This window comes from Falco naumanni, chromosome 5 (genome assembly GCF_017639655.2).
Source record: "Falco naumanni isolate bFalNau1 chromosome 5, bFalNau1.pat, whole genome shotgun sequence".
In the NCBI taxonomy this organism is placed as follows: domain Eukaryota; kingdom Metazoa; phylum Chordata; class Aves; order Falconiformes; family Falconidae; genus Falco; species Falco naumanni.
Genome location: NC_054058.1, coordinates 1,672,717 through 1,697,196, shown reverse-complemented (window position 1 = coordinate 1,697,196; position 24,480 = coordinate 1,672,717). Strand labels below are relative to the sequence as shown.

Below are 24,480 nucleotides of genomic sequence, written 5' to 3'. Positions count from 1 at the left end.
TTCCCTCCTCTCTTTTGTGGTTACACATTGACAAGAAGCAACAAGACTTAAGTAAGTAACTTTTGGACAGCTATGCTGAGTCGAACGCTGAGTAAACACAACTTCTCGTACAGTTTTAAGACACTTGAAGCAAGGTGTGAAGATTACCACCTTAAGAGGCTTCAGTGTTTCTGTGCATTCAAACCAGACAAAGAAAACATCTCCTGTTTCATTAGTACCAAAATTCTCCCCTTAGAAGGGAGAAAGTGGTTGTGAACTTTTCTTAACATCTCTTACAGGGTGTGTTCAGCCTGGGATGGCTGAAGGAACGGGGGGGATTACATCGCTCTTCTGCGAAACCTGGTCATTCTAAAGGGCAAGCTTGGTGCAGGAGAGTGTTTTCTACCCTAAGAGGTGATGTTGTCTGTTTTTATAATGCCTCTTTAAGGCATTTTATTTCCTTTCTAACAGTAAAAATGAAACATGATTTCAGAGAACACTTGTTGCAGCAGCAGGCTTTGGTTAGTTATTTCTCCTTGCAAAATGCAGGCACCACACAAAATTAATTTGCAACAGCTTCTGATAAGAACATACAGCATCAAGGTCCTGCCTGAGAGAAGCCAAGGAAAGACATACTGATAACAATTTTTTTAAAGTTTTGTTGGGGTCAGGGAAGGATTTTCAAGGACGCTGTAACAGAAACAAGTTGCCAAACACTGTCATCTGGGTCAGCTAGAAACTTTTCTCCTCCAACAGAAAAGTTTTTTTCTTTCCTACTGTCACTTTCAGGCCCAGTTTTGCTCTAAAAAAGTAACAGTACGAGGGTGCTGCTTCTGTAGCTTTTCTCCAGGGCTCTCTTTAATGAATGAACAAAATTAATGTTAGAATAAAAAGGGGAGTTCAGGGGTTGGTCGCATCAATGCAAGCAAAGCTGTTTTAGAGGGCTGTGCCTGCAGTCACAGTGATCCCCTTCCCAGTGATTTCAGCCTAATTAGTTGTGCTGCTGGGCTTCTTTGTAACTTCCTTCTTGCTCAAGGCAGCTACCTATTTACAATCTTGCTTCAGCAGGCATGTCTGCTTAGTCCTGTGTGCGAGAGAAAGCACAGCTCCAGTCAGCACGTTCTGACGTACACAAAGCCCCAGGAAGGCAGCGCAGGTATCAGGAGCTCCAGGCTAATGCCTGAGCCCTGCCCTGGTCACGCTAGAAAGGAGTTTTGCTAGAACTGGGATGAAACCTTATGGAGAAACATCTGAGTATTTCCCTGGTGTTTTGGAGATGTATAAAGTATCGATACAGGTCACTGCAAAGGCACAAACAGCCATCCACAGCCTTATTTTAACGAGGTATTCCCACACCAGACATTTCAGAGGTGAATCTTTTTCTCCTACAGCTTTAATTTAACTTCAGTGGCACATCAGACCATTCCCATCACTTCAAATGCCTCAGGTATACTGAACAACTACAAAGTCCCAGAGGTTAGTTTTCGATCTTGCAAAAAGAGAGAAACCCACGCTACAACGGGGGAGCCCCGTATCCCACAAAACAACAGCAGCAGAGTCCCTGTCTCAAACCATTACAAACAGCTACTCCTGCTATTTGCATTTAATTTTAATGTTCTCTACTTTCATATTAACACTGTATTACACAAGCAAGTGCAGCTGCAGAGAATTATCAGTATGAGGGTTTGCCTTCCAAGGATTTAGGCATATAGGACCACATCTAGGCTCAGACCTCACCACATCCAGAGCCTTCCTCTTTGGGGGTGGGTGGTGGGTGGGGGTGGAAGCCCCGTATTCATTTGCGGCAAAGGACATGTGAGAGGGAGGGGAAGAAAAATGACCGAGGTGGTGCTCTGCAGTATATAAATACAGGCAAATCTCCCCCACAGCCTTTTGAGTGCTATAGAGGTGGAGCCAAGGACTGAAGCAGACTTTTGTGGGGTTTGTTTGGCATTGAAGTTGATTTTGAGCATTTTCAGATTTGTTAATTTCTTTAGTTTGTAATAGTTTGTAAAGAGTTCTTTCTTTGCATGGAAAAACGCGTAGGCTAGTTCTCAATACAAATAACTAGCAAAAGTAAGACATGCTTTAAAAAAATGTTGTTTGATGTAGGAACTAGAGATTGCTTTCTAGTAGTGTCTCCTTCTGGTAACACCAGTACTTTTGATTTATAGAGACTCCAGAGGGTGATGTCCTGTGTGCATTTCCTCAGGCAGAAACGGAACCGGATCGTGTAAGCTCGGGGGACAGGCATATTGCCGCGAGGAGCAGCCCAGAGCTATGTCCCTGGCTGGGGTAAGCTGTCTGGTGACAGGAGCAGGAGGATTTCTTGGCCAGAGGATTGTCCGCTTGCTGTTGGAAGAAGAGGAGGCACTGGCTGAGATCCGACTGCTGGACAAAGCCTTTAGCAATGAAGCACTTGGGAGATTTGGAAGTAAGTACCGTCTCGCGAGGACTGTGTGCTGCAGGTATATGTGCTGTTGTCTCATGTGGATAGCCTGGAAGTCTTTGCCTCTCATCCAAACCAGCTTTGCAGATAGAGGTTTTAACTCAAGGAAGTCTTGCTTTATCCCTCCCTCTCCCTCCAGCGCAGAAATCAGACATAAAATGTAAAGGCAAGAGGGTTTTTTTGCCAGACCCTGAGGCTTCTCTAGATTGGAAGAGAGACTTATATACTGTTCATGTAGTAAACAGGCTGTCTTCAACCTGACTTCTATTACATCAAAATCCACAGAGCTAAATTAGTGCAAAACCCTCAGCTTCTGCCTGGGGGGAAGGAAAACAGGCATTGCTGCAGGGTGGGGGTGTCAGAGCCTGCTGTCCTGGGCTCGGATGTGCTAGGCTAGGAGGCAGCGGCAAAGCCGTGGGTGCAAATGCTAATGGTTTTCTTCAAGCTATGACTAGTTTGGTTAATAGGCATCTTCTGGCTGAGAGTTGTGATGAGGAATCTTAAAAAAATGTTATTATTATTATCGCAATTGTCCAGAGAGCTGACTGGTTTTGTGCTATGCATAGAAGAGACAGGACCCATTTCCAAAGGGCAAGTCAGGACTCTGGCTTCTTGGATGGACTGGAGACAGCACGAATGAGTGATATGCCCAGGGTCAGAAATGGTCTCAGGTGGGGCGAGCAGCTCAGAGTATTATGTTTTAAATGTCCCATTTCTCGGGATCCTGAGCACATCTATAAAAAGGCACATAGGAACCTAAATTCAATCAAATTCTTAAGTCCTTACAACACATCACATAACATTTTCCTCCATCGCATCTTAACCTTAAGACTGTTCCTCCTCTGTACAAGCAACTATACGGGAACCCTTATGGACTATCCGCACACGGTTTGCTAAAGAGCCACAATCTACAGAGTAAGTGTCATCAAAGTGTAGTAACAGCACACCATAAACTTGGTGCAAATTGCACAAGCGTTTAGGATGGTATTATACAACTTGGACTTCTGCCTCATTAAACCTCATCCAGCATTTCACTGAGGATTTGCTGGATGCCCTTGAGCCCTGCAGCAGTCCTTCCTGCTCTGATTCCCAGGCAGTTCCTACCGTCACAAAACCTGCAGCTGCAGCAGAGGCTGAAGCGTTTGCAGCAGCAGGAGCCCGTGTGGTTTAGCACTGATGCAGCAGGGCAGTGACCGAAGCATCAGCACTGACTGGGGCCAGGAGAGCTCTGAGCTTCCTGGGGAGTGAAAATGACTGTGAGCACAGTCCTGGCTGGACTGCAGCAAAGATTTCACTGTTCTTTTCTAGTTAACAGGAAAACTCTGCACCTTCGTTCCTTACCCTCCCTCTTTCCTCCACCAAACACTGCCCAGACACTCCTATTCTTGTAACGTTCTTGCTGCCCGTCTGACCAGCACATGAGGAAGGGAAAAATCACTTCTCAGAGCCTTTTTTTTTTTCCCCCCTCAGAGCCTTGTTTCCCCCCCCACCCCAAACAGGTAGTATAGGAACAACAAGCTGGCATTTCAGATGTGTTTAACAGCTTTGAAGCCCTGCCCTTTGACTGGCAGTTCCTCTGCCTGTATCAGCCTCTCTAGCTACATCTTCTCAAGATTCCCAAGAGTGCTTGTGCTTGGGACTACCTGAATATTTTCCTGCCATTCCCTTTCAAGCCCTTCTCTAGCACAGTGGCTCATATTCCAAATGCAGGGCTGCTGCAAAAACCAAGGGACTGGAGTCTTCTGACCTGCATTATTTTTACTGCCAGGATTTTTACTTGCTAGCCTGCGTTTTTTTGGATTTCTTGCCTAGCCAGGAACAGAGCTCTGTGGCTGCCCTTCTCACTAAGCTCTTCAGCACCTTTTACTTGCAGCACCTTTGCAGAGTGAGGGCTGTCAGTAGTAAGACAGAGGAGTATGTGCAAGCTACAGCTCTTGTACCAGGAGGCACTCAGGGACAGTCCTCTCGTGTCCAAACAACTTTCTTGCCGAGACCTCGGCTGTCATACTCAGTCTGCATGAAACAGCTCTAGGGAGGCTAGGAGGGGCAATCGGTGTCGTGCTGTGAGCTGGAGTCTACCCAGTCACACCGCATGGTCGAGAATGAACATCATGTTGAAGATGGTAGTTTGGTGCCTTGGGTTTCCTACCTCCCATCTCCGAACGTATCTTTCTGCCTTTCCGGTGTTTCCACTTACGCAATCCTTTTTTTTTTGTTCTGGCATTTCTGGAAAAGTTGGAAACTCCTAGGTTGTTCTCAAAAGGATTTCTCGCTGTTTCAAAGCACTGAATTCCCCTTGTTTCCCCTCTTTCCTGCTGAGCCCTCATTTCACATCATTATTCAGACATTTACAGGTTGTGTGATGCTTTAGCATTGCGTGTTTTTGCACTGCTAATACAGTACTGTTACAAAGTAGAAGGAAAGGAGACGAAGAAGGAATGTTTTGGGTTTTTTTCCACAACTTTTTCTGGGGGAAAGTTCCTGCTCTGGGAAACTTGCTCTTGGCTTTTTGCTCAACATTGCAGGCATTCATTTGCCTTATTGCTGCATTCAGAGCAGAAAGGCAGAGCCAGCAACAGAACATCCCAGTAGCTGAAATGGGAACAGAATAAATAATTCAGCTTCTCTAAAGAAATATTTGCTTCACCTTTTACAAATGAAAATAAGATACAATTTTTAGTTTTCTCCTATGAATACACAAAGTAGACCATTTTGATGAACCATCCAGTTAAGCAGGGAAGTGGAGATCTCTTATGAGGAGTGCCCCTCCCCACCATCCGCCCCACAGCTGTTAGGGCCTCTATAAAATTCAAGCGGAGTCCCACAGACATCGCTGTTTGCTTCAATGACAAACAACACATAGGAAAAAGAGACCGTTTAGGGCAAATAGTCTGACTGGATTGCTCACAGGACACTGAATTTTATTGAGCAATCATTGCATTTCCAAGCAAAAACTATGCTGTAGCAAGCAGGGAGCATTGCTTACAGCTCGGTGGACACAGAAAGCTTCGGTGAAGTAAAAGCAGCTTTCCCAGTGGGTAGGTACTTTCTTGTAATCACAGTGTGCAAAAATGGAAAGCTGAGTTGAATTTATTCTTTTCATCCCCCTTCCAGCTGACACACAAGTGCTTTTTTGATGCCTGCGCTACGGTCTGTGCAGATGGAAATCAATTTTCTCTCCACTGTCCATCTCAGACTGAAACCACTGTCTGTCAGTAATTTTTTCTTTCCTCTCTGTGCTTCCAAGCTCACCTGTAGTTTTCCTCTTGCCCCAGAACAAAACCAGATCAAGCTGCTGATTCTTGACATCTCACTGATGCTGGTAAAGTGAACGAGGCCCCTATAGGCCATTTCTGCTGGCTAAATCGGAATGGCGAGCAGCTTTCCTGTTTAGTACCTCACACACAACTTAAATTGCAAGCCCAAACAAGGCACAAAGCAGCTAGACCGCAGCTTTCTAGTCACTAATACCAACTATTCCTGTGAACAACTTTAAAAGGGACAGGTTTCTTTTGTATTTTTCCTGAAAGCTTTGATTTGCATATGTAGAAACTTCTATTTCCTAACTCCTGCTCAGGCACCACGACCATTCTGAAAGGGCCAAGTCAGCATTTTTAATTTTGAAACCCATGTATGTCAAGCCTTTGTATTCTTGCAACCCCACAAAGCTTTATGCATGGAGAACATCAGCCTAAGGGCTGTACAAAGAGTAGTGTTTATTAGAGCAAATCCAACTGCCACGCACTAAACAAAAAGCCTAGCCACATAGCCTGACACTTTGGCACCCACAGAAGTAAAAGTCAATGTAAACCTTCTGGAAATGGAGCCCTAGGAAATGAATGCACTCTGTAAAATAAAAAAGCATAAGAGACTGTGTGGCAGTGACTGTGCTGGGAGGGCAGTAACTCCAGATTTAGTAACAGTTTTGTGAACGTTTCACAAATTTCACATCTCAGACCAACTGGTTGTGATAAAAAAAAAACAACAAAAACAGACAAAAAACCCTCAAGCTTGTTGCATCAGAATAACTGTTAAATTAATACAGGATTACATTCTAGCCTGCTACAAAGATAATGAGATAAAACCGTTTAAAAAGATACTCTTACTCAGTTCCAGATGGCATCAGCTGTCTCTCTTCATGCTTCTCCATTAAAGATACGGGATGAAATAGTGCCTGCTTTGGAGCTGGTGACACTAGGATACTTCAGATTTCAGTCATGGCTGAGGCTAAAAGCTGTAGAAATTAATCAGGTTCTTCTCTTAATCTAAAATGGGCATTTTATTATGCTGGAAGAAGGCAGAGGACCTGCCCGTGTTGCCAAGTGCCCTGCCACGGCTGTGCCTGGCAGCCCTCTAGCGCAGCCACAGCAGAATCTTGCAAGAGGACTTGCTGTAAGGGCACCACCACCTTAAAAGCTGTAGGTGATGCTGAGAGAGTCCTCTCCCCACATAGCTGCAGCTGGGCCAGCAGACTTCCCAGGAGATCAGCATCCCTTCAGGCTGTAAATTTCTCCAGGTGATCATACTGTGCTGGCTCAGTTCGTTAGTGTGGCTCTGGGCTGTATAAAGGATGCTCCTGCCTAGCAAAACAGGGGAAGGATAGTTCTCAGACCTAGAGCTCCTCCAGGGTCACACACTAGCTGCTGGGGAGAGAGAGAGGGCTTAAAAGGCTGGAGTTAAAGCAAGTCAGGGCTGAGGTAGCTCAGGAGAGCAGCCTTGAGAAGTCAGATTTGGACCAGAAAGATGTGCATGCTAAAAATGACCCTGCAGCACAGACATGGAAATGGAGCCAGAGCTGGAGTTAGAAGAACCACAGTAAGTCCTGCCTGAGGGACATAAAAAAGACGGGCAAGGTCAAGGGGCTGAAAACAGGTGTGAACACAGCTCTGTGCATGCGTGCTGTAGGTGGAGATCATCATTCATCACCCTGAAGACAGAAGTATGCAGTGCCTGGCTGCTTGGTATATTTGGGTTAATATCTATCGATAGCCGGTCACCAGCACATGCATCGCTTAAGCTCCTCCATCTGTGAACAATAAAATAGTCACACCTGAAGGAAGCTTCAAGCCCTTGCTAGCAGTGGGAATGTTTTCTCCTAAAAAAAAAAAAAAAGGAAAGAACCACGTTGAATATCGGTTCCAAAAATACAGTAATGCAACATAAACTTCTATAGCACTGTAATTAGCACTTGACAATATAGCCATTGGAAAACACCTTTGTTTTGCCAGCCTTAAAAAATCGCTCCTGTGCCTGGGTGGTGAGCGCCTCCCTGGCACAGCATCAGCTTCCTCCCAGCCCTTCGCCACTCCTTTCAGTGCTCTGCTTGGGATGCCTGTACAGACTTTTGCTTTGTTTTCTGCTGCCCTCACAGAGTTCCAAGGTAAGACTGAGGTGAAAATCCTGGAAGGAGACATCCGAGATGTGACATTCCTGCACAGAGCCTGTCAGGGGGTCTCCCTCGTCATTCATACAGCTTCCATCATCGACACCTTGGGCCTTGTAGAGAAGCAGCTGCTCTGGGAAGTCAATGTAACAGGTGAGCGGGTGAAACACCTTTGTCAAACCCAGGTCTACTATGTCCTGACCATCATCTGCTCAGCAAAGGGAGCACCTGACCAGTTTTTTTGAGCCAGGTTAACTGGGTTGCTCTGCACCTTGCACAGATGCACCTGTGAGTGCACAGCACACGTATGTGCTGCCCTGGTCCTCTCCACACCCGGCATCCATCCATCTTCCACTGCAGGGCACTGCAGGATCATTCACTCGTCAGCACTCTCATATGCCCATCCTGAGGTCTGCAGAGGCTCTGCCTTCAGTCGGGGTAGCCATAATCCTGTGCTCAGTGGACCTTTCTGGAAGCAATTCACCTCTGAAACCCCAATGTGCACCCAAGAAACTGGTTCTTATTCTCCCTCGCTGTGTAGCATCCCTGCTTGTGTACATTTTTCCATTTTTACAAATACTCCAGACTTTGGCTGCAATCACAGCAAACTTGCATTGCTAACATCCCAGATGCTGTGGGTCTCTGCTTCCTATACTTTTTCTTCCTCTTCTTCTGTTCCTCCCATTTGCCATGATGTCTCTGTGGGCATGGATGCAGTTCAGAGGAGCAGGTGTTCTCCCGCCTTGAGCTTATCATTAAAATCCCCCATCAAACTCAAGGCTGTGGGAGGGAAGGGTTTCAGTGACTTCTCACTCAGTGATGGGATCTCCCTTTCTACTGAGGAGCCCTGGTGTTTCATGAAAATACCACATGAAGCGGGAGGGTTTTGGCTTAAGAATAGCCTGTATGGCATCAGTTGCCAGGAAATTTTAATCTGTTCCCTAAAAGAACAATTTCATCCCCATCTCTCTGATCCCCAAACCCTCTATGCCTTTCAGAGAACTGGTACTGCCTCACCTGCATGCACACTGACCTCCCTGGCTGTGCCACTTCAGTCCTTGGGGAAGATGTCAGGAAGATGTTCTTCTTCCCGTGAATAGTTTTCCTGGTTCTTTGTTCCTCTCTGCCACAGATACAGGGCTTCTTCACAGAGAAGTAAGGAACATACCTCTACAGGCACCACTTTTACAAATATTGGCTACTCACCAGTGTTCAGAGCAAGACAGCACTCTTTGTAGTCTCGTTGTCTCTCACATGCACCTTAAAAACCAGTGGGATGGCATTTTGGCTGCCGTAGCCTGGGTCATTGCCTGTATGTTTAGCTTCCAGACCCTTTCATTTCTGCTCAGTCAAAGCCACAAATTGTCAGTGACCACAAATTAGAACCCAGCGGGCAGCTTCTCATGTCCCTGCCAGGAGGAAAGAGCAGAAAGGCAAGTTCCTGTAAACCTGTGCATTGGGTAGTATGAAAAATAAACATTGGGTAGTATGAAAAATAAATATACATGGGTGGTAGTTCAGAAAGAGGATTTGTAAAGCTCTCTCTTTATGATCATACTCCTGCTACAATCTGTTTTTCACAGCAGGACATGTTGCCTAAAGCCATGGGGAAAAAAAAAGTAACAAAACCCCAAGCAAGTATTAAAATGTCCCAAAAGCAGAAAGCTCTCTAGCTGTGAGCTGGAGTCAGAGCTAGAAAGCTCATTTAAGTCTGTCCCATGGTTCCTTTTGGCAGGTTTAGACTTAAGCACGAAGTATCTAGGTTTCCATAAATCTTTCAGATTGCCCCACAACAGTCTGCCCAGTGGGTGAAAAAAACTGTACTGGGCCAGTGAGGGTTAGCTGGGAACACGTGCTAGAGGGAATGCACACACTAGTCTTGCTCCCAGAGCAAACCCACCCTAAGGCCAGTCAGTGAATACTGCTGTCCTCTCCGCTGTTTCCCTCCGTTTCCATTCTGATGCTCTTCTGGCTTTCTGACCAGCCAAGACACTGCTACGTACTTCATAGACTTGCAGGATGAAGGTTTTGTTTCTCCTAGAAAACAGAACTTTCATAATAAAAGTGTCAAGGAGTCAATGTGGATGTTCACAAACCAGAACAGGAGCAAACAAGTTAAACGCCATGATGTAGGGCCTTCCTGTCTCACTCGCTACACAATGTCTCAGTACAAAAGTATCTTTTGAGGAAAGGAAGCAAATTTTTAGGAGGAAGGGAATTAAGGAAATAATTAATTATAATCCAAACAAAAGTACCCTCTGTGAATCAGATCCTCAGCCAGAAGGGATTTGTGTGCAAGCAAAACTTGGAGACTTGCTCCGTAGAAGATTTACTTCATTACATGGTATGTGAAAGATGCTCAGATTCCCATTACTGGAAAAACCTTTTCATTTTTTAGATACAACTTTGATTTGCAAACAAAACACATTTTATTTGGGAGAAATTGATCTTGACCAGGTACCAACTGTCAAGATAATTTTATGTTTGCTTTTTTTAAAAACTTGCAATCTCGTTTGATTTTATCTAGCCTTTCTGCACTGTATTACTTTCCCTCACTTTCTAAACAGCATTGATGGCAGGAATTAAGCTATTAATTTTCAAAATAATATATTTTATTAATTAATTAATTTTCCAGATGACCCTGACTTGTGTGTCACCTAGACATAGTGACTTCCATGAACTCACCTTTCACATGAATTTATTCCTGGCTGTGTAAACTGTTTTTCTTTGCACTTCTTTAGTGTTAAAGCCTCATGCAGATTTATTTTCCATTTGTTTCAACTTTTTTCTTTCTCTTGTTCAAGCTTGAAAAAAAGGAATTTTGGTGCTGTAACAATATTCAGTTCAATAATTCTTCCCATTTTTCACTCATTAATAGGTCCGTATTTTGCTGCCAATATTCCTTGGTCCTCTGAACCTCTTTTATTCATCATACTCTCTCTAGCAATGCTCCCTCCAGTGCTGCCTTTAGTTGTCGTAACAGACTGAGCAGAGTTGTTAGATCATTTATGTGCCTCATTGCTAGTGTTCCATTTTATCCCCCGGATTTTAGGCCACACCCTTCTGATATCATAGCAGTCATCCTGATTTAATGTTCCTTTGCCAAAAACATTTTCAAATGTCTTTGAGCTGTATCTTCTGTTCCAAAGTCACTGGCCCTTTCACATATAATCTCCCTCATCACATCACGCACAACAAATAAGGCAGTTTTTGCCTCAAAGCTCAGAAGCAAAGGAAAAGATTCTACTTGATGAAAACATTATGATAGGCTTTTAGAAGTAAGAAATCCTGTATTAATGCAAGCAAAAGCCAGAATGTGTTGAAGAAGGAGGCATACATACACAAGATTCACTTTGCTGACTGCACTTTATGATCTTTGACTACATGGTATCATGCATTGCTCTGACATAAGATCGTTCTCTTCAAGCCCTCCTCTGAAGCCAATGGAATAGTGGACAGACTTCCACTGGGTGAAGCTGATTTTGGAGCAAACCTTCAGGTCCCATGTTAATTCTGTCCCTCCTTAGCAAACTAACCTAAAGCATCCTCAAGCCTGAAAAACTGGGGCTTCAGCATACAGGATGGATGGTACCTAATGAGAGGGATGTCTTCTGAGGGTTCTCTGCCTTAAGCCAACTCAATCCAACCAACAGGCACAAGCCCCTGAATCTGTTGTCAGTATCCATACTAATCTTAGCAAGAGCAAAATTTGACTCTTGGCATAAAAAAGCCTACAACATGCAGTTAAGATCAAGTGTTCATCCTTGTTTAACTCCAGCAGGTGCACTGATAGCACTTAAACACAGATTAAGAGCAGGTTCAGTTTCATCGAACGTGCTGCTCGGTTCAGGACAGGATTCTTCCAGCTGCAGAGAGGGGAAGCCTGGCCAAGCTCAAGCCAGAGATGCTGTTTCTGATCTACAGGCCCACTTTTTCTTGCTTGGGGAGGTCTAGACTGACTTGCGTGTTTCTCTTTTGAAGGTACTCAGCTGCTGCTGGAGGCATGTATCCGCTGTAACATCCAGCACTTCATATATACCAGTACCATAGAAGTGACAGGCCCAAACTGCAAAGGTGACCCAATTTTCAATGGTGATGAAGACACAGCTTATGAGAGTACATCCAAATTTCCTTATGCCGAGAGTAAGAGACTGGCAGAGGATTCTGTGCTGAAAGCAGATGGCCAGGTGCTAAAGGATGGTGGCGTGCTGATGACTTGTGCCCTGAGATCCATGTACATTTTTGGAGAAGGATGCCCATTTCTTCAAGGTCATCTGGATAAGTGTCTGTTGAACAAAAATGTCTTCCTGCGCTTCTCCAGGAGGGAGGCTCTGGTGAACCCTGTGTATGTGGGGAACATTGCCTGGGCACACGTGCAGGCAGCCAAAGCCCTGCAAGTCCCACAGAAAGCCAAGCACATCAGGGGGCAGTTCTACTACATCTCAGATGACACTCCTCATATGAGCTATGCAGATCTAAATTACGAGCTGACCAGGGAGCTGGGGTTTGGGATCGAGTCCCAGCTCCCCATGCCTCTGACAATGTTGTATTACTTCTCGCTGCTGCTGGAGCTCGTGAGCTTCTTGCTCCGGCCCTTTGTCAGATACATCCCCTCCACCAACCGTCACTTGGTCACTCTACTGAACACCCCATTCACCTTCTCTTATAGAAAAGCACAGAAGGATTTTGGCTATGTGCCCCGCTACACGTGGGAAGAGGCCAGGCAGTGTACTGGTCAGTGGATTGCCTCCATGGTCCCACAGAGAAGGGAGTACTTGAAAAGCAAGGCTGCCTAAGTCTTAAGGGGAGCTGAGACCTGGCTAAACAAGTAGGGCCTTGAGCCAGAGGAGAGCTGAGTGAACAGCAGCAAACTACAAAGCATTTAAATGAAGACATTGTGTAACAGCCCCTTATCTGCCCCATGTCCCCCAACCTAGAAAAAATAAAAGCGAAATGTTCATTTGTTTGCTGATTACAGGTGGATCAGGGTAACTTTACTGTATAGTCCGCATGAACTTCTACATCTCGCGCAGCACAAAGGCATTATTTTACTAAGACTTCACACAGCCCATGGTGTGAACACATCAGCCTTCCTTTTCACTCCATGCCACATTTGAGGCTTTTGCAAAGCACAATTTGCCCTAGAACTATGATTATATTTTGCAAATATGTACTACTCAGCTCTACCCTACCCACGCAGCGCTTGCCAGCCTTACCAAACACACAGCAGGTAGAAGCCACCAATTGCAAAAGCTGTTACAAATCTTGCTGACTCTTTCCAAGAGCATTGTCCAGTTTCATGTGCCATTCACCTGACAGTCAAACGTGAGAGCAAATGTGGGTACTACAAGCATTGTGAGGCCAAAAGTACAATGTAAGAGCAACACAGTTTTAGTTAGGATGGTGTGTGGTGGGAGAGAAGGGGGAGATTTGGTCAAGTGAAGAATTTCTCATCTATTCTCATTTTCCTAGTTTATTTTACAATAAATTTGATGGTTGCCCAGCAAAATAACAGCTTCAACAAGATGAAAAGGAGAAAAATGTTGAAGGACAGCCTTAGTCACTGAAGGATTTCCATTGCAGAGTCAAGACATTTATGAACACTGAGGAAAAATAAACCGCTTAAAAAAAAAGTCATGCTATTTCCAGGTTTCAGCTGGGAACAAAACCTAAATTTAGCTGATAGATGCACATGTGCTGTCCCTGTGCTTTTCTGATGGCTGTATGAGTTTCTGCAGAATGCTTAACTTGTCTTTCAGGCCAAAAATGTAGAACCTGTCTGAACAAATAGATGTGATGCAGTGTTTGCTTCTTAAACATACAGCTTGCTTGCTGAAAACAGCTCTAAGATATTCAGATTTCTCTGTTCTGTTCACGGTGCCCTGAACAGAAACATTTTACCTGACTCAGTACTAATAAATCACATTTCCAGAGATGCTTGCAGCTTGAAGTCTGTGTTGAGTTTAATTATTCAGTGCCCTAGACATTAGGTAGTCCCAGTGCGAATATTACCATTTTTTTAGTAACATTTTAGGTTAAGTATGTAAGATCTGAAGCAGTAGAATATCAGTCACCAGAACTTCCACTCATATTCTGGGACACAGAAATAAGTTTCCCAAGCTCCCATTGAAAGCTTTGTAAACACTCAGCAAACTAGTACTGTGGATGTTATTTGAATGCCATCACTTCACAGATAACCATGTCAACACCTCCACCATTCTCCACTGAGTAAGCAGTACTCTTAAAACCTCCGTCAGAGTTCCTCCTGTATTAGTGAGCACACAGATCTAGCCCACGCCGATGGAGACACAGCCCCAGCTGCACTGTAGGTCAATAACACCTCTAGGGACTGATGGAGGGTGAGAAGGTTTGCAGTAACCTTAAAGAACAGGTGACTTGAAAATGAAATTTGGAATTACAAACTCCTCAATAGAATCTGCACCAAGCAAAGTGACGTGTGCACTAAAGTTTAAAAACAGATAAAATGCATTACTTCACACATTTGAATCTGCTTGTGGCAGACGAGCAGCACATCAGTGAGGACTGCAAACTAGGTGTATAACCACTACTAGGAGACCTTCATGCCTCAACATCACGTTAGTACAATAAAGATAGTGTTAATAAATAAACTAATTCCCCAGAGAGGCCATAATTTGGTCCAACTGATCTTACAGCAGCAGTTTACAAAGGTCCTTGCCATCCCTTTGCCTGGGAGCAAAGCCAACAGAACAGCCCCGAGTGCCTGTGCCTCAGGTGCTGCAACACCTCGGCAGGAGCCACAGGTCCATGCACAGGGGCAGCTGGCAGGTGGTCCCTGCTCCTCTCTGCGCTCCACCTCTGCGGTGAGGAACCTGTGACAAACAAATGGGGAGAAACGCGGGGAGCCCTCTACATGTTTGTAGTAGTTGCTGTCAGCTGGACATAATTTGGCCACCCACATTTCTAAAAAAAATACTTCGTAAGCTGGGCGATTGCCCTATCCAAAAAGAGAGCCAATAAAATATGGTTTAAGGTGGTCTCCTGTCCACAGGCAGCTGCTGAAAGGATCAGCCCCTGCTGCCTAGCTTCGCGCTTAGCTCGGGTTTATGTTTGATTTTCCAGTTTTGCTTAAACCCAGGCCTCAGAACAGACCAAAATGAAGTCACATCAGTCCCGCCGCAGCCCCCCCGCTCCTTGCCCGCAGCGGTCCCCGCACCAGGCACACAGGGTGAGAAAGGCAGCCTCGCCTCGCGGCTGTGCCGGCTGCGCACGCGGCGTGTCCGGCACCGACGTGGCGGGAAGGCGCCTGGGAGAAGCCCTGACCTCAGGCCCGGGCTGGGGACCCGCCAGTCTCCCAGGGCCTCCCCTTGTCCCCGTCCCTGCTGCAGCAGCACGGGGGGACACTGAGGCGGGAACGCTTCCCGCTGCTGCCCTGCGGCCTCCACGGCGGCACAAGGGGGCAGGGGCAGCTCCCGGGCAGGCCTGGGTGTCCCCACCTCGCCCCAGCCGCCCAGCACCTCCTGTCTGTTGTGAACAAACCCATGAGGTAAGGGTGAAACCCAAACCACGGTGAAGAGCCTCAAATTTGTAGAAAGGCTCCCTGCTCTGAGCTTCTCACAGCTCACTGCCCCGTGGAGCTGCACCCCATGCCCCAGAGTGTCTGCTGGCGTGAAACCTGCCTGAGAGCAGAAAAGGAGGGAAAAAATAAGGCCTACGTTACTTATTTTTAGTTGTAATTCTGCAGCATGGTGGGGATTTTTACACCTCTAATCCTTTCTTTGAGTTTCTTGGTGCCAGGGCGCAGGGAGGGCCGGCAGAAGGGGAGGAGGAGAGATGGACGCAGACAACCACCCCCCCCGGGCACCCTCAGGTTTGTGTCTGTGTTGTTTCTCCCTTCAGGTATCTGCCCAAAATAGTGGAGCGTCTGCAATAAACAGTCCTGAAGACTTGGAAATTCGAGTAGAGTAGGGTACGTTTCAAACGACATCCTCAGCATACCAGTTCCTGTCACGAGCCTTGTAGTCCCACGTAATACTCTTCTCCCTCTTTCAAGATCTCCACCTGCATCTCCAGGTTCAAAAACCACTGGACAGCTGGAATTCACACATGGCCGTGCCATGCATTTCTTTCTCATACCAATGTTTGTCATTTCTAGAAGTTCCTCATTCGCACAACTGAACTTCCCACATTTCTTAAATAAAATGTGCCTCTCCAGTGCTAGCAGCAAGCACTGGATATTAAGCAGCAGAGTCTCCAAGAAAGGTGTAGAGAGGCATTTCTTCATCAAGTTTTTTCAGCCAGGAGAGCCTTTACTATCTAATGCAGAATAGCTACAATACATCTGCCTTTGTGAGTCTTTATAGGTATTTCTCAGTTTTTGTAAAAGACAACATGATTAAAGAATTTTAAGGCGTCAATACACAGGAGAGTTTCCCTAGCTTGTTAAGCAGCTATTGCACTCCAAACCCAGAGTCTCACCCGTATCCCTTCTCAGGGACTTTCTCCTTCAGCAAGGCACAGCCTGGTTTGAAGATCTCTCTTTTGAAGTGTTGCTGTAGCACTTTCTCCTCACATTAATTACCGAGTGATACTATTCAGAAAGCCAACCAAGCCTTTTAGGAATTATTGCGATAGTTCTCAAGGCTAAAAGGAACAATTGCATTATCTGTTCCTACTGCCTGAATAATGTGGTCCATAGACATTCACCACCTTATGTCCAGTGCGCCTAATGTTTTGGGCCTGACTGAAACATATAATAAAGAAGAATATCCAGACCTCATCTCCAGGTGTCAAGGGAAGAAGAATGTATCACTTTGCCTGGTGATTGAGCCTTTATACTGTTGAAAATTCATGCCTTATTCTTCAGTCTGGATTTGTGAAGGTTCAGTTTCTGGCTTTTGATTTTTGTTATGCTAGCTCTACTGGCATAAAAAGCTTTTGAGAACTCTGAAGTTCCTCCCAGTGAAGGTACTTGTATACCTTGTAATCACCTCATCATTTGTGTTTGGGTTTGTTTTTTTTTTTTTAAATTACAGGAACGGAGCCTCTTCAGTTTCTCATTACATGCTATTTTCTTTTTCAAATATTCTTGCACCTCAAATTTTTCAATGCAGTGATTTCATCAGGAGCTAGATATAAATTTTTCTGATAATCCTACATGCAACTTTAGGCATGTAAGCTTTTTATTGATCTAGCCCAAAAGCACACTGGATTTTTACGCATTCTTGGGCTTTCTACACACTATAAACACTGACAACATAAGGAACAGTGTATACCCACCACTACATTCAGGACAGCCATCCTCATGGCAAGCTTCTTTTGGTCCATCTTGCAATTGGTATCTCTTGTCTATGAGGCTCTTGAAATAAGCTCTGGCACACAAGTATTGCTAGAGCAATGTGGTCTTTCTGGCCAGCCACAAGGAACAATCAAGACATGAAAACTCTTTGACACTGAGTGTGGCACGGTAGGTTTTGCCTCTAAGAAGTGGCTGAGGCGACTGTTTTGCAGTGTTCAAATTTTCTTCCTTCTAGGGACTCTTCCTCAGTCCCCAGATTTACTAGTTACGTATTTAGAGAGTTAAAAAAGTAGTTACTTTTACCATGATCTCATTTACTTTGAACTCTCTGTTCATGGCGTTGTTATGAATGAGGGAAGAGAAGTAAGAAAATTTCACAGCAGGAGCTTGATCACCTCTTGTAACGAGCACTGTGATAGATGGCAAATCGACCAGGTCCCGCTGCCGGACAGCTGGGATCTCTCCCACCCAGCTTTAGTGCCAGCGCCTCCGTGCTTGGATGCAGGCTGTGGGAAAACAGCAGGCAGCGGGCAGACGTGCTGTGCTCTGAAAGCCATGCTGGACATCAGGGCCCGGGGGCTGGTGGCAGAGGCACTGAGGGCAAAGCTTCCTGCTGTACTGGGAAGGCAGGTGGGAAGTGGCCACCAGGCAGATCTGGGCAATGTCTCAGTGTAAGGACAAGGTCCGCAGTCTCATCTCATCACCCTTTCACAGGGGAAGGTGTTTTGGACAAGGGCTGTCACAGACCAACTGCTGGGTGGGCTGAGTGCAGTATAAACCTGTGATTTTTCTTACAACCCCTCCATGCAGCTCCTGGACTAGGACACACCAGGCAGAGAAAGATCTGAGCCTAGTACTTACTCCTCGGTAGCATCATTTGCTTTGAGAGGAAGGAGTTTATGATCAGCTATTTGATAGGATTGATGCTAGCTTCACACAATTTAAATCTGCCGGCTTTGCTCGTCTGTGCCTCTTCCTACCACAAGATGGTATCTTTAGCAACAGTTTCCCCTCGCTTGCTCTATAAAGCCCAATTTAATATTCTGGCTGCTGAGTTTCTGCATTCACAGATCCTGCACTTTTATCACATATAACAGTGCAAGGCTGCTGGTGCAAACTGCCTGCTACTGGGTATGGTAGATTCAGACAGAGAGCCAAAAGGTTGACTGGTACATCGTGTCCAGCGTTCATGCAAGTATTCATCTCACCTCCTCTCCTGCTAACATTCTTGGGTGCTTTGTAGCCCCTTTTACAAGTCAAAATTTCACTATGTGTAGCTTTAGGGGAATGGCTTGACTCATCTATTTCAAGAAAAGGTCTCTGGTTCATCCTCTAAGGATTGCCCAAGTGGCAGCGATGCCACTTTTAGCTGTGACAACAGAACAACAAGAGCACAGCCCGGATAGAGCCTGGAGACAGCTAGACACTGTCTAGCTTCCTGCTCCTGTCTAAGCACAAAACCTTTAATACACTGACAGTCTGCACTGGCACCTCTGTACAAGTAGATATGTAGCACAGGATTAAAAAACCCTCCAGGTTTCTCCCTTCCCTTCTCCCTCCAGTACTCCTGCAGTGGGTGCCGGAAAAACTACAGGTGATAGAGTTAAGGCTAAGTGCATGAATTCCATTCATTATCCACTTCGGAGTAGAAAAATTAACCTGCCTGTATAAAGATCAGTGCAAGAACCCAAAAATAATCGCGGGTGGGGCTCAGATTTGTAACAGAGACCTTTGTACTCAGCCATGACATTATTCAGTGTTGCGTTTTGTACTTGGTTACTGTGAGCCATCTCACTAAAAACAGGATGCTGCCAATTGTGTTTGAACCAGAGCTGTCAAAAAGAGAAATTGCCTGGTATGTCTGGGGAACAAAGATCTGTATCTGCATCAGATTTAAGTTTAAAAAAAAGTTGCTTTCCAGAAAGCAAGTTGCCCTTACTTTAACGTTTGTAGCAGTGGTCAGGGTGAGCTTAATGCAGCAGTGCCCACTCTTGATCATTTCATGACGCTGCAGCCTCTGCCAGATTGGGAGACATGCCAAGTTTTGTTTTTCTTTTATTTTTAAGGGTGTTTTCACCATATTGAAAGAAAAAGAAAGGACTTAGAAATATTAAAATAAGTGTGACTCAAAGGCTCAAGATAAAAAAAGCCAAAAAACTGAAGACATGGAAACAGATCCTCAAAATTATTATTTAGAAGCAATCTCATAATTCCTGCAGCCTGACTCAGAGTTTATGAAAAACTGGGGTTGTCAAGCAGCTAAAAATGAAACTTAAAAATGAAAGTGCAGTCCTTTCTCACCAGGAGCCAGTCGAAATTCCACGGTCTCCAGAGAGGTTACCAAACCGACCCCACCCCCGGCAGGTGTGTTTGCTCCCCTGCAGGAGGAAAGCTCCTCACAGTCACAGTTCATGTCTCACGTCACAAACTCACCACCATCCTTTGTGTTGATTTCCTGATCTGTTGAGGGCAGACTGCTGCGTCCCCTGGGCTTGGCTGGGGCTGCTGAGCCTTGCTGGCTCCTGAAGCAGGGGAATTCACACATCCTGGCCAGTCAGCTGCATCAGGTGTTACACATGCAGAGCTCTGGGCAAAGGACGTCCAGTGTTTGGAAGACAGACTGTGACATTTGAACACATAGGTTCAAATGTCACCAGTTTGGAAGTTAGTCTGACACTATTATTGAAAACAAATCATGACTTTCACATTTTGGGCTGACTAGCCTGGATATGCCTTGAACACAGAATACAGTAGCCAACAGAAGTGTGAGCAAGATGGGACCAGCATCAGCGTACAGCCAGCCACACCAGTGCCCCTTCCCAACAGCTCAAGCTGGCGGAAAAGTTTCTGCTGCAGGGGTAACACACGTGGGCAGAGCATCTTTCTGATGCAGCTAACAAGCATCTGGCACTGAACATAACCTGTTCAGAGGGAACGTCTCCAGGGCTACACATTGTGCCCTGTGAAGGGGTTGATGTGTTTCCTCATAGACTCCTGCTCTATTAAGAAATAGTATGAGCAGGAACTGGTGGAAATCAGAGGTTTACTCGGACTACACACCTGGGAAAGCAGCATCTGTGTATTATTTAAGCTAATAAAAAACATCAGTGTAATGATGTCTCCTGGATGTGGCGGTAAATTTTGCCCTGTTTTGACTAAGCTCATCAAAGTCTGCTTCACAGGAAAGCAATGAATCCCACAAGTTTATGACTTGGTGGATATTCAAAGATTTTGGGGATTCTTTTCCTGGGGGAAATTTCCACTTCAGTTGAAAAATACCAAATGACAAGCTGAAAACCTAACCTCGCTGTGATACAAATAGGAAAGGGTCTGAGTTTACAGGAGCTTGGCATAAGGCTTTAGCAGACTATAGAATTAGCTTGACATAAATGGTTGCCCAAGTGACACCCTTTCTAAGACTTGAGCATACTAAGAGCAATAATGTATGGATTGTTTGAAACTATTTGCCTGGCTAAAGTGTGCAAAATGCCTAACTATGTATCAGTGCAGATCTAACAGCAAAATGCCACAGAACTGTCAGGGAAATCCTTTGATGTAAACATTAAGTAATATAGAAATATCCCACAGCCATAAAGCACCTCAAGTAATAATGGGATGTGTATCCAGACAAGATGAGCCATATATAAATATGGGCAAAACAGAATATAAATGCACACAACAGACGGTATCTTCAGCGAATGTCTCTCCAAGCGCACTTTACTTATCTTTACTTATTTTGCTGTGTAAGAATCATTGCACAAAGGACTTTATTTGTGGACTGCTCCACTCTATTTTAGTATCGCATTCCTTGTTCCTTCTTTCTTGTTCAATAACAAGTCTTTAGATAAAAGAAATCGGTGTCCTATGTTGATAGCACTGTGCTTCAACACATTGCAGCCTGTTTCTGATCCAGCAGTTAAAACTGATCAGATAATCATGTTAAAAAACTTAATAGCAAGTATTTTGGTGATTTTCTACTCATCATTACTCAACCAGCATAGCAAACGTGAACTAATTACTCCCATCTGTGTAGATAAGAAGGGCTTTTTTTCTGAGCCAAAGGCATTTTGCACTTGTCCTGCACTAGAAAGAGGTAACAGCACAAAGGAAAAGGTTTCTGTAAAGTCAGCTCTAGATGTAGAGCTCCCATAGGGGCTCTGGAATGTAGGACAGGAAGGGACCTCCTGTATCCTGGATTCAGGTATCTAAAACTGCAGGCAAGCACATACACCATCCTTTTCTTCAGCAGATCAACATGTTTTCTATTTCTAGGACCTCATTGTCAGGAATTGTCAGGAATGTCAGATATTGCAGGGATCAATTGGTGGGTGTGGGTTTCTTCTTTTTTTTTTTGTCATCCCCCACCCTCCCAGGTTTGTCCTCCAGGAAAAACAGCCTTTTTCTCTCCCAGGATGATTAAACACTTGATGTGTTGTGGACAGCAGTTATTGCCTCTGTCAGTCTCCCATTTTGCCAGGCTAAACTCTTCTTCTCACCTCCCATAACGCCAGCTCTCCATTCCCTCGTAAACTTAAATACTCCTGTCTTGTACCTGTGCCTGCAACAAGCCCTTCTAAACACTGGTGACCAGAGCCATACACATTATCTCCAGCGTGTCCACCCTGCCTTTGTACAACATGGATGCTTTTTCAGTTTCCTCAAAGTACCCTTTCAGCACAGACACGCTTTGCCAGCACCACGAGGCAATTTGGCAGAGCTTGTTCCGCACACTGACAGCCTCTACTGATTCAGGAACTTACCAGACTAATTACCAAGAACATCTCCCCTGCTCAGGAAGCTGCAGATCATTTTAGGGTATATACTTATTTTTCTGTCATATCACTATCAAAACTAGCCAGGCTTTTACCCTCCCACCCCAGGTTAACTTCAATAAGTGGTTCCCACACCTTGCCCTGGCACAGCCACCAACCCCCACAAGGTTTCTAAGATTTATCTACTGTTCCTGCCGTTTCTTCATACTCTTCAGGCCAGTCCCTCTGCTGCATCCTTCTCCTTGTCTCTCCTCATCCAGGGCACACTCTCTCCTCCCTCTGCTTCTCCCAGCTCTCTCTTCCTTGGCTGCTCCTCTTCCATCCCCCTTAGAGCCATTTAACTCCTTAGCAGGAACCAGCCACGGCTGCACCTCATCCCCATCAGCCACCCCGCCCCCAAGCCAGCCTACAGCTGCATATTATCAATGTTAATTAACCTGCCTTCATGCCTCTACATTTTTCTACTCTTCTGTGGGAATCTGCCCTTGGTCACTGTTCAGCCAAGTCGCTAGGTTAGGCAGACATCAGTTCTGATACGGCACAGCCATCCTCTTATTTTCACCTGCTTATTTTCCCATTGCATTGCTGATCTGTGTCACTATGGCTGCCTGTATGTTCCAGTTTTCATCAATGTTAATGATTTCAGACTGACAACGTCCCAGTTACAGTGAAAGGTTTAATTCCTAGTCCCTGGAGGAACAAGTTTGCCTTTTGACTTTTTTAAAATTTCTTTTGCCTCCTGCTGTTCCAGGTCTCAGGATTATCTGACCCTTCATTCTCTTTGTTGAAGATTCTTCCTAACTTTCTTCTGCAAATTCTTGCCAGTATAGAAGATTTGTCCCTAGTACCAGAATTTAGTGACATTCACAAAAACACCTAGAAGTTTCTTTCTCCATTTTATACTTGTTTCTCCTTTATCCAGTTCCTTATCCACTGTGCAGCCCTCGTGTTCATAATTTCAAGACAAATTAATAAAGATGTAGTACTGCATACATTACTGAAGTTCAGTTACATGAGATGTACCTGACATTCTGCATCGGGAGAATGATAGAGCTAAGAAAAAGTAGTATTTGATTACCCTGAAAACTGTTGTCTTTGGTATCCCAAGCAATTCTACATCTTTAGTGACTTCAAAATACATTCTGTGGTCTCACAGATGGTTCCAGTCAAGCCAGAGGCTCTGTGGAGGAATCCACAGGAATGCCGGCATGATCCACACACCAGTCATGGACAGGTCTATCTGTCCATGAGAGAAATCTTCCTGTACCTCACCTCCCGAGACCCGTGCACAGGCCTCTGTCACAGCTGCTGCAGCAGACTGCTGGCATCCACTTGCATTCTTGGGGGTCTCCTCCACTGATTTGCCTGCTGAAGCTTCAGCATGGATTGGTGGAGATGGGTATGAACATACAAACCACCAGCTTGTGGAAGAAATTACTTCTTCCTTTTTGCAGCTCTACCATAATGCAGTTCACATGGGATTTCTACATGACCCCGTACCCACACATGATGCTATTTTCTCAGTCATGTAGCAGCTCACCGTTTCTGGTTTATATGCTAACGGACAGGTATCGTACCTGTTGCCTAGAACTACTTGTACAATGGAAACCACATGAGAAAGAAAACTGAAACTGTTGGTACACACGGACACACAGAGCTTTTTCTTCCTCCCCAAATCCCTGCAAGTAATTTGGTTATATGAGTGACTGCTCTTAAACCTTTTCACATGGGAGTTTGCTCAGTCTGAAATATTGTCATCAAGAAGACTCTTGCTCTTCACATTAAAAAGAAAAAGCCACATTAAAAAGAAAGCCACCACCACCAACCTTCACACATCCCACATGTGAACTGGCACAAATAGAGTAATGTTTCCTTTCCAAAGCCCACAGAACGCCTATGGCTTTGCACTGAGAGAAGCCAAGTCTCAGAGCTGCAAGATGAAGGCTAAAAATAACCCATTAAGGATCAATTTCAGGATTTTTAAATACAGCTAATTAATATGCATAGGAAAGGCACAGGGTCTGCAGGAAGGAGCACACACAATCACAAAGTCTACAAGGGAAGGGGGTGGGTGACAAGCAGACAGAGTGCCAAAGCAGAAATAAAAGAGGATATTTCTTATGTATCCTTGGATAGAGGACGTGCAAAGAAAGCGTGTTTCAGAAGAGGTAGAAACAGAGGGATGAAACACTTCACCGTTGAAGAGGCAGAGAAAATGCAGTGCAACCATCAAGGGCAGGATCCCATTTGGAGAGCAGTGAGGACAGTAACAAGGCCTTCCATATGGGCCAAAATGTTATAGACAAGGATAGAGAGAGAGCAGGAGGCAAGGCTTGTGCCTTAGGGCTCAGCGGCTGAGATGGTGTGACACAGATAGGCATAGCAAACACGCTTTGAACGAAGAAGTGAATTTCAATGAGGTGGCTTAAGGGCTAAGGACACCACAGGAAGGTAAACGGATACAAAAGATGCTGCTTTGGTAGTGGCGCTGCAGTAGCGATGAACATGCCGTGCTTGTGTGGAAAGCTGGGGAGCAGCAGCTGAATGCGAAACTGGATCTCAACATGGACGGCGTACCAGGACACCAGGCACACACCTGGTGTCACGTGCTGCACTGAAT

General features: G+C 45.1%; 1 protein-coding gene across 1 annotated transcript; it reads left to right on the top strand.

Moving 5' to 3' along the window:
* The first annotated feature begins 970 nt into the window (after positions 1-970).
* LOC121089625 (3 beta-hydroxysteroid dehydrogenase/Delta 5-->4-isomerase-like) lies at positions 971-12,771 on the top strand. The gene is made up of 4 exons (XM_040596997.1): positions 971-1,455; positions 2,192-2,413; positions 7,800-7,964; positions 11,793-12,771. Exons 2-4 carry the CDS (start codon positions 2,260-2,262, stop codon positions 12,605-12,607), a joined length of 1,134 nt encoding a protein of 377 aa, XP_040452931.1. The 5' UTR covers positions 971-1,455; positions 2,192-2,259; the 3' UTR covers positions 12,608-12,771.
* The last annotated feature ends 11,709 nt before the right edge of the window (positions 12,772-24,480 follow it).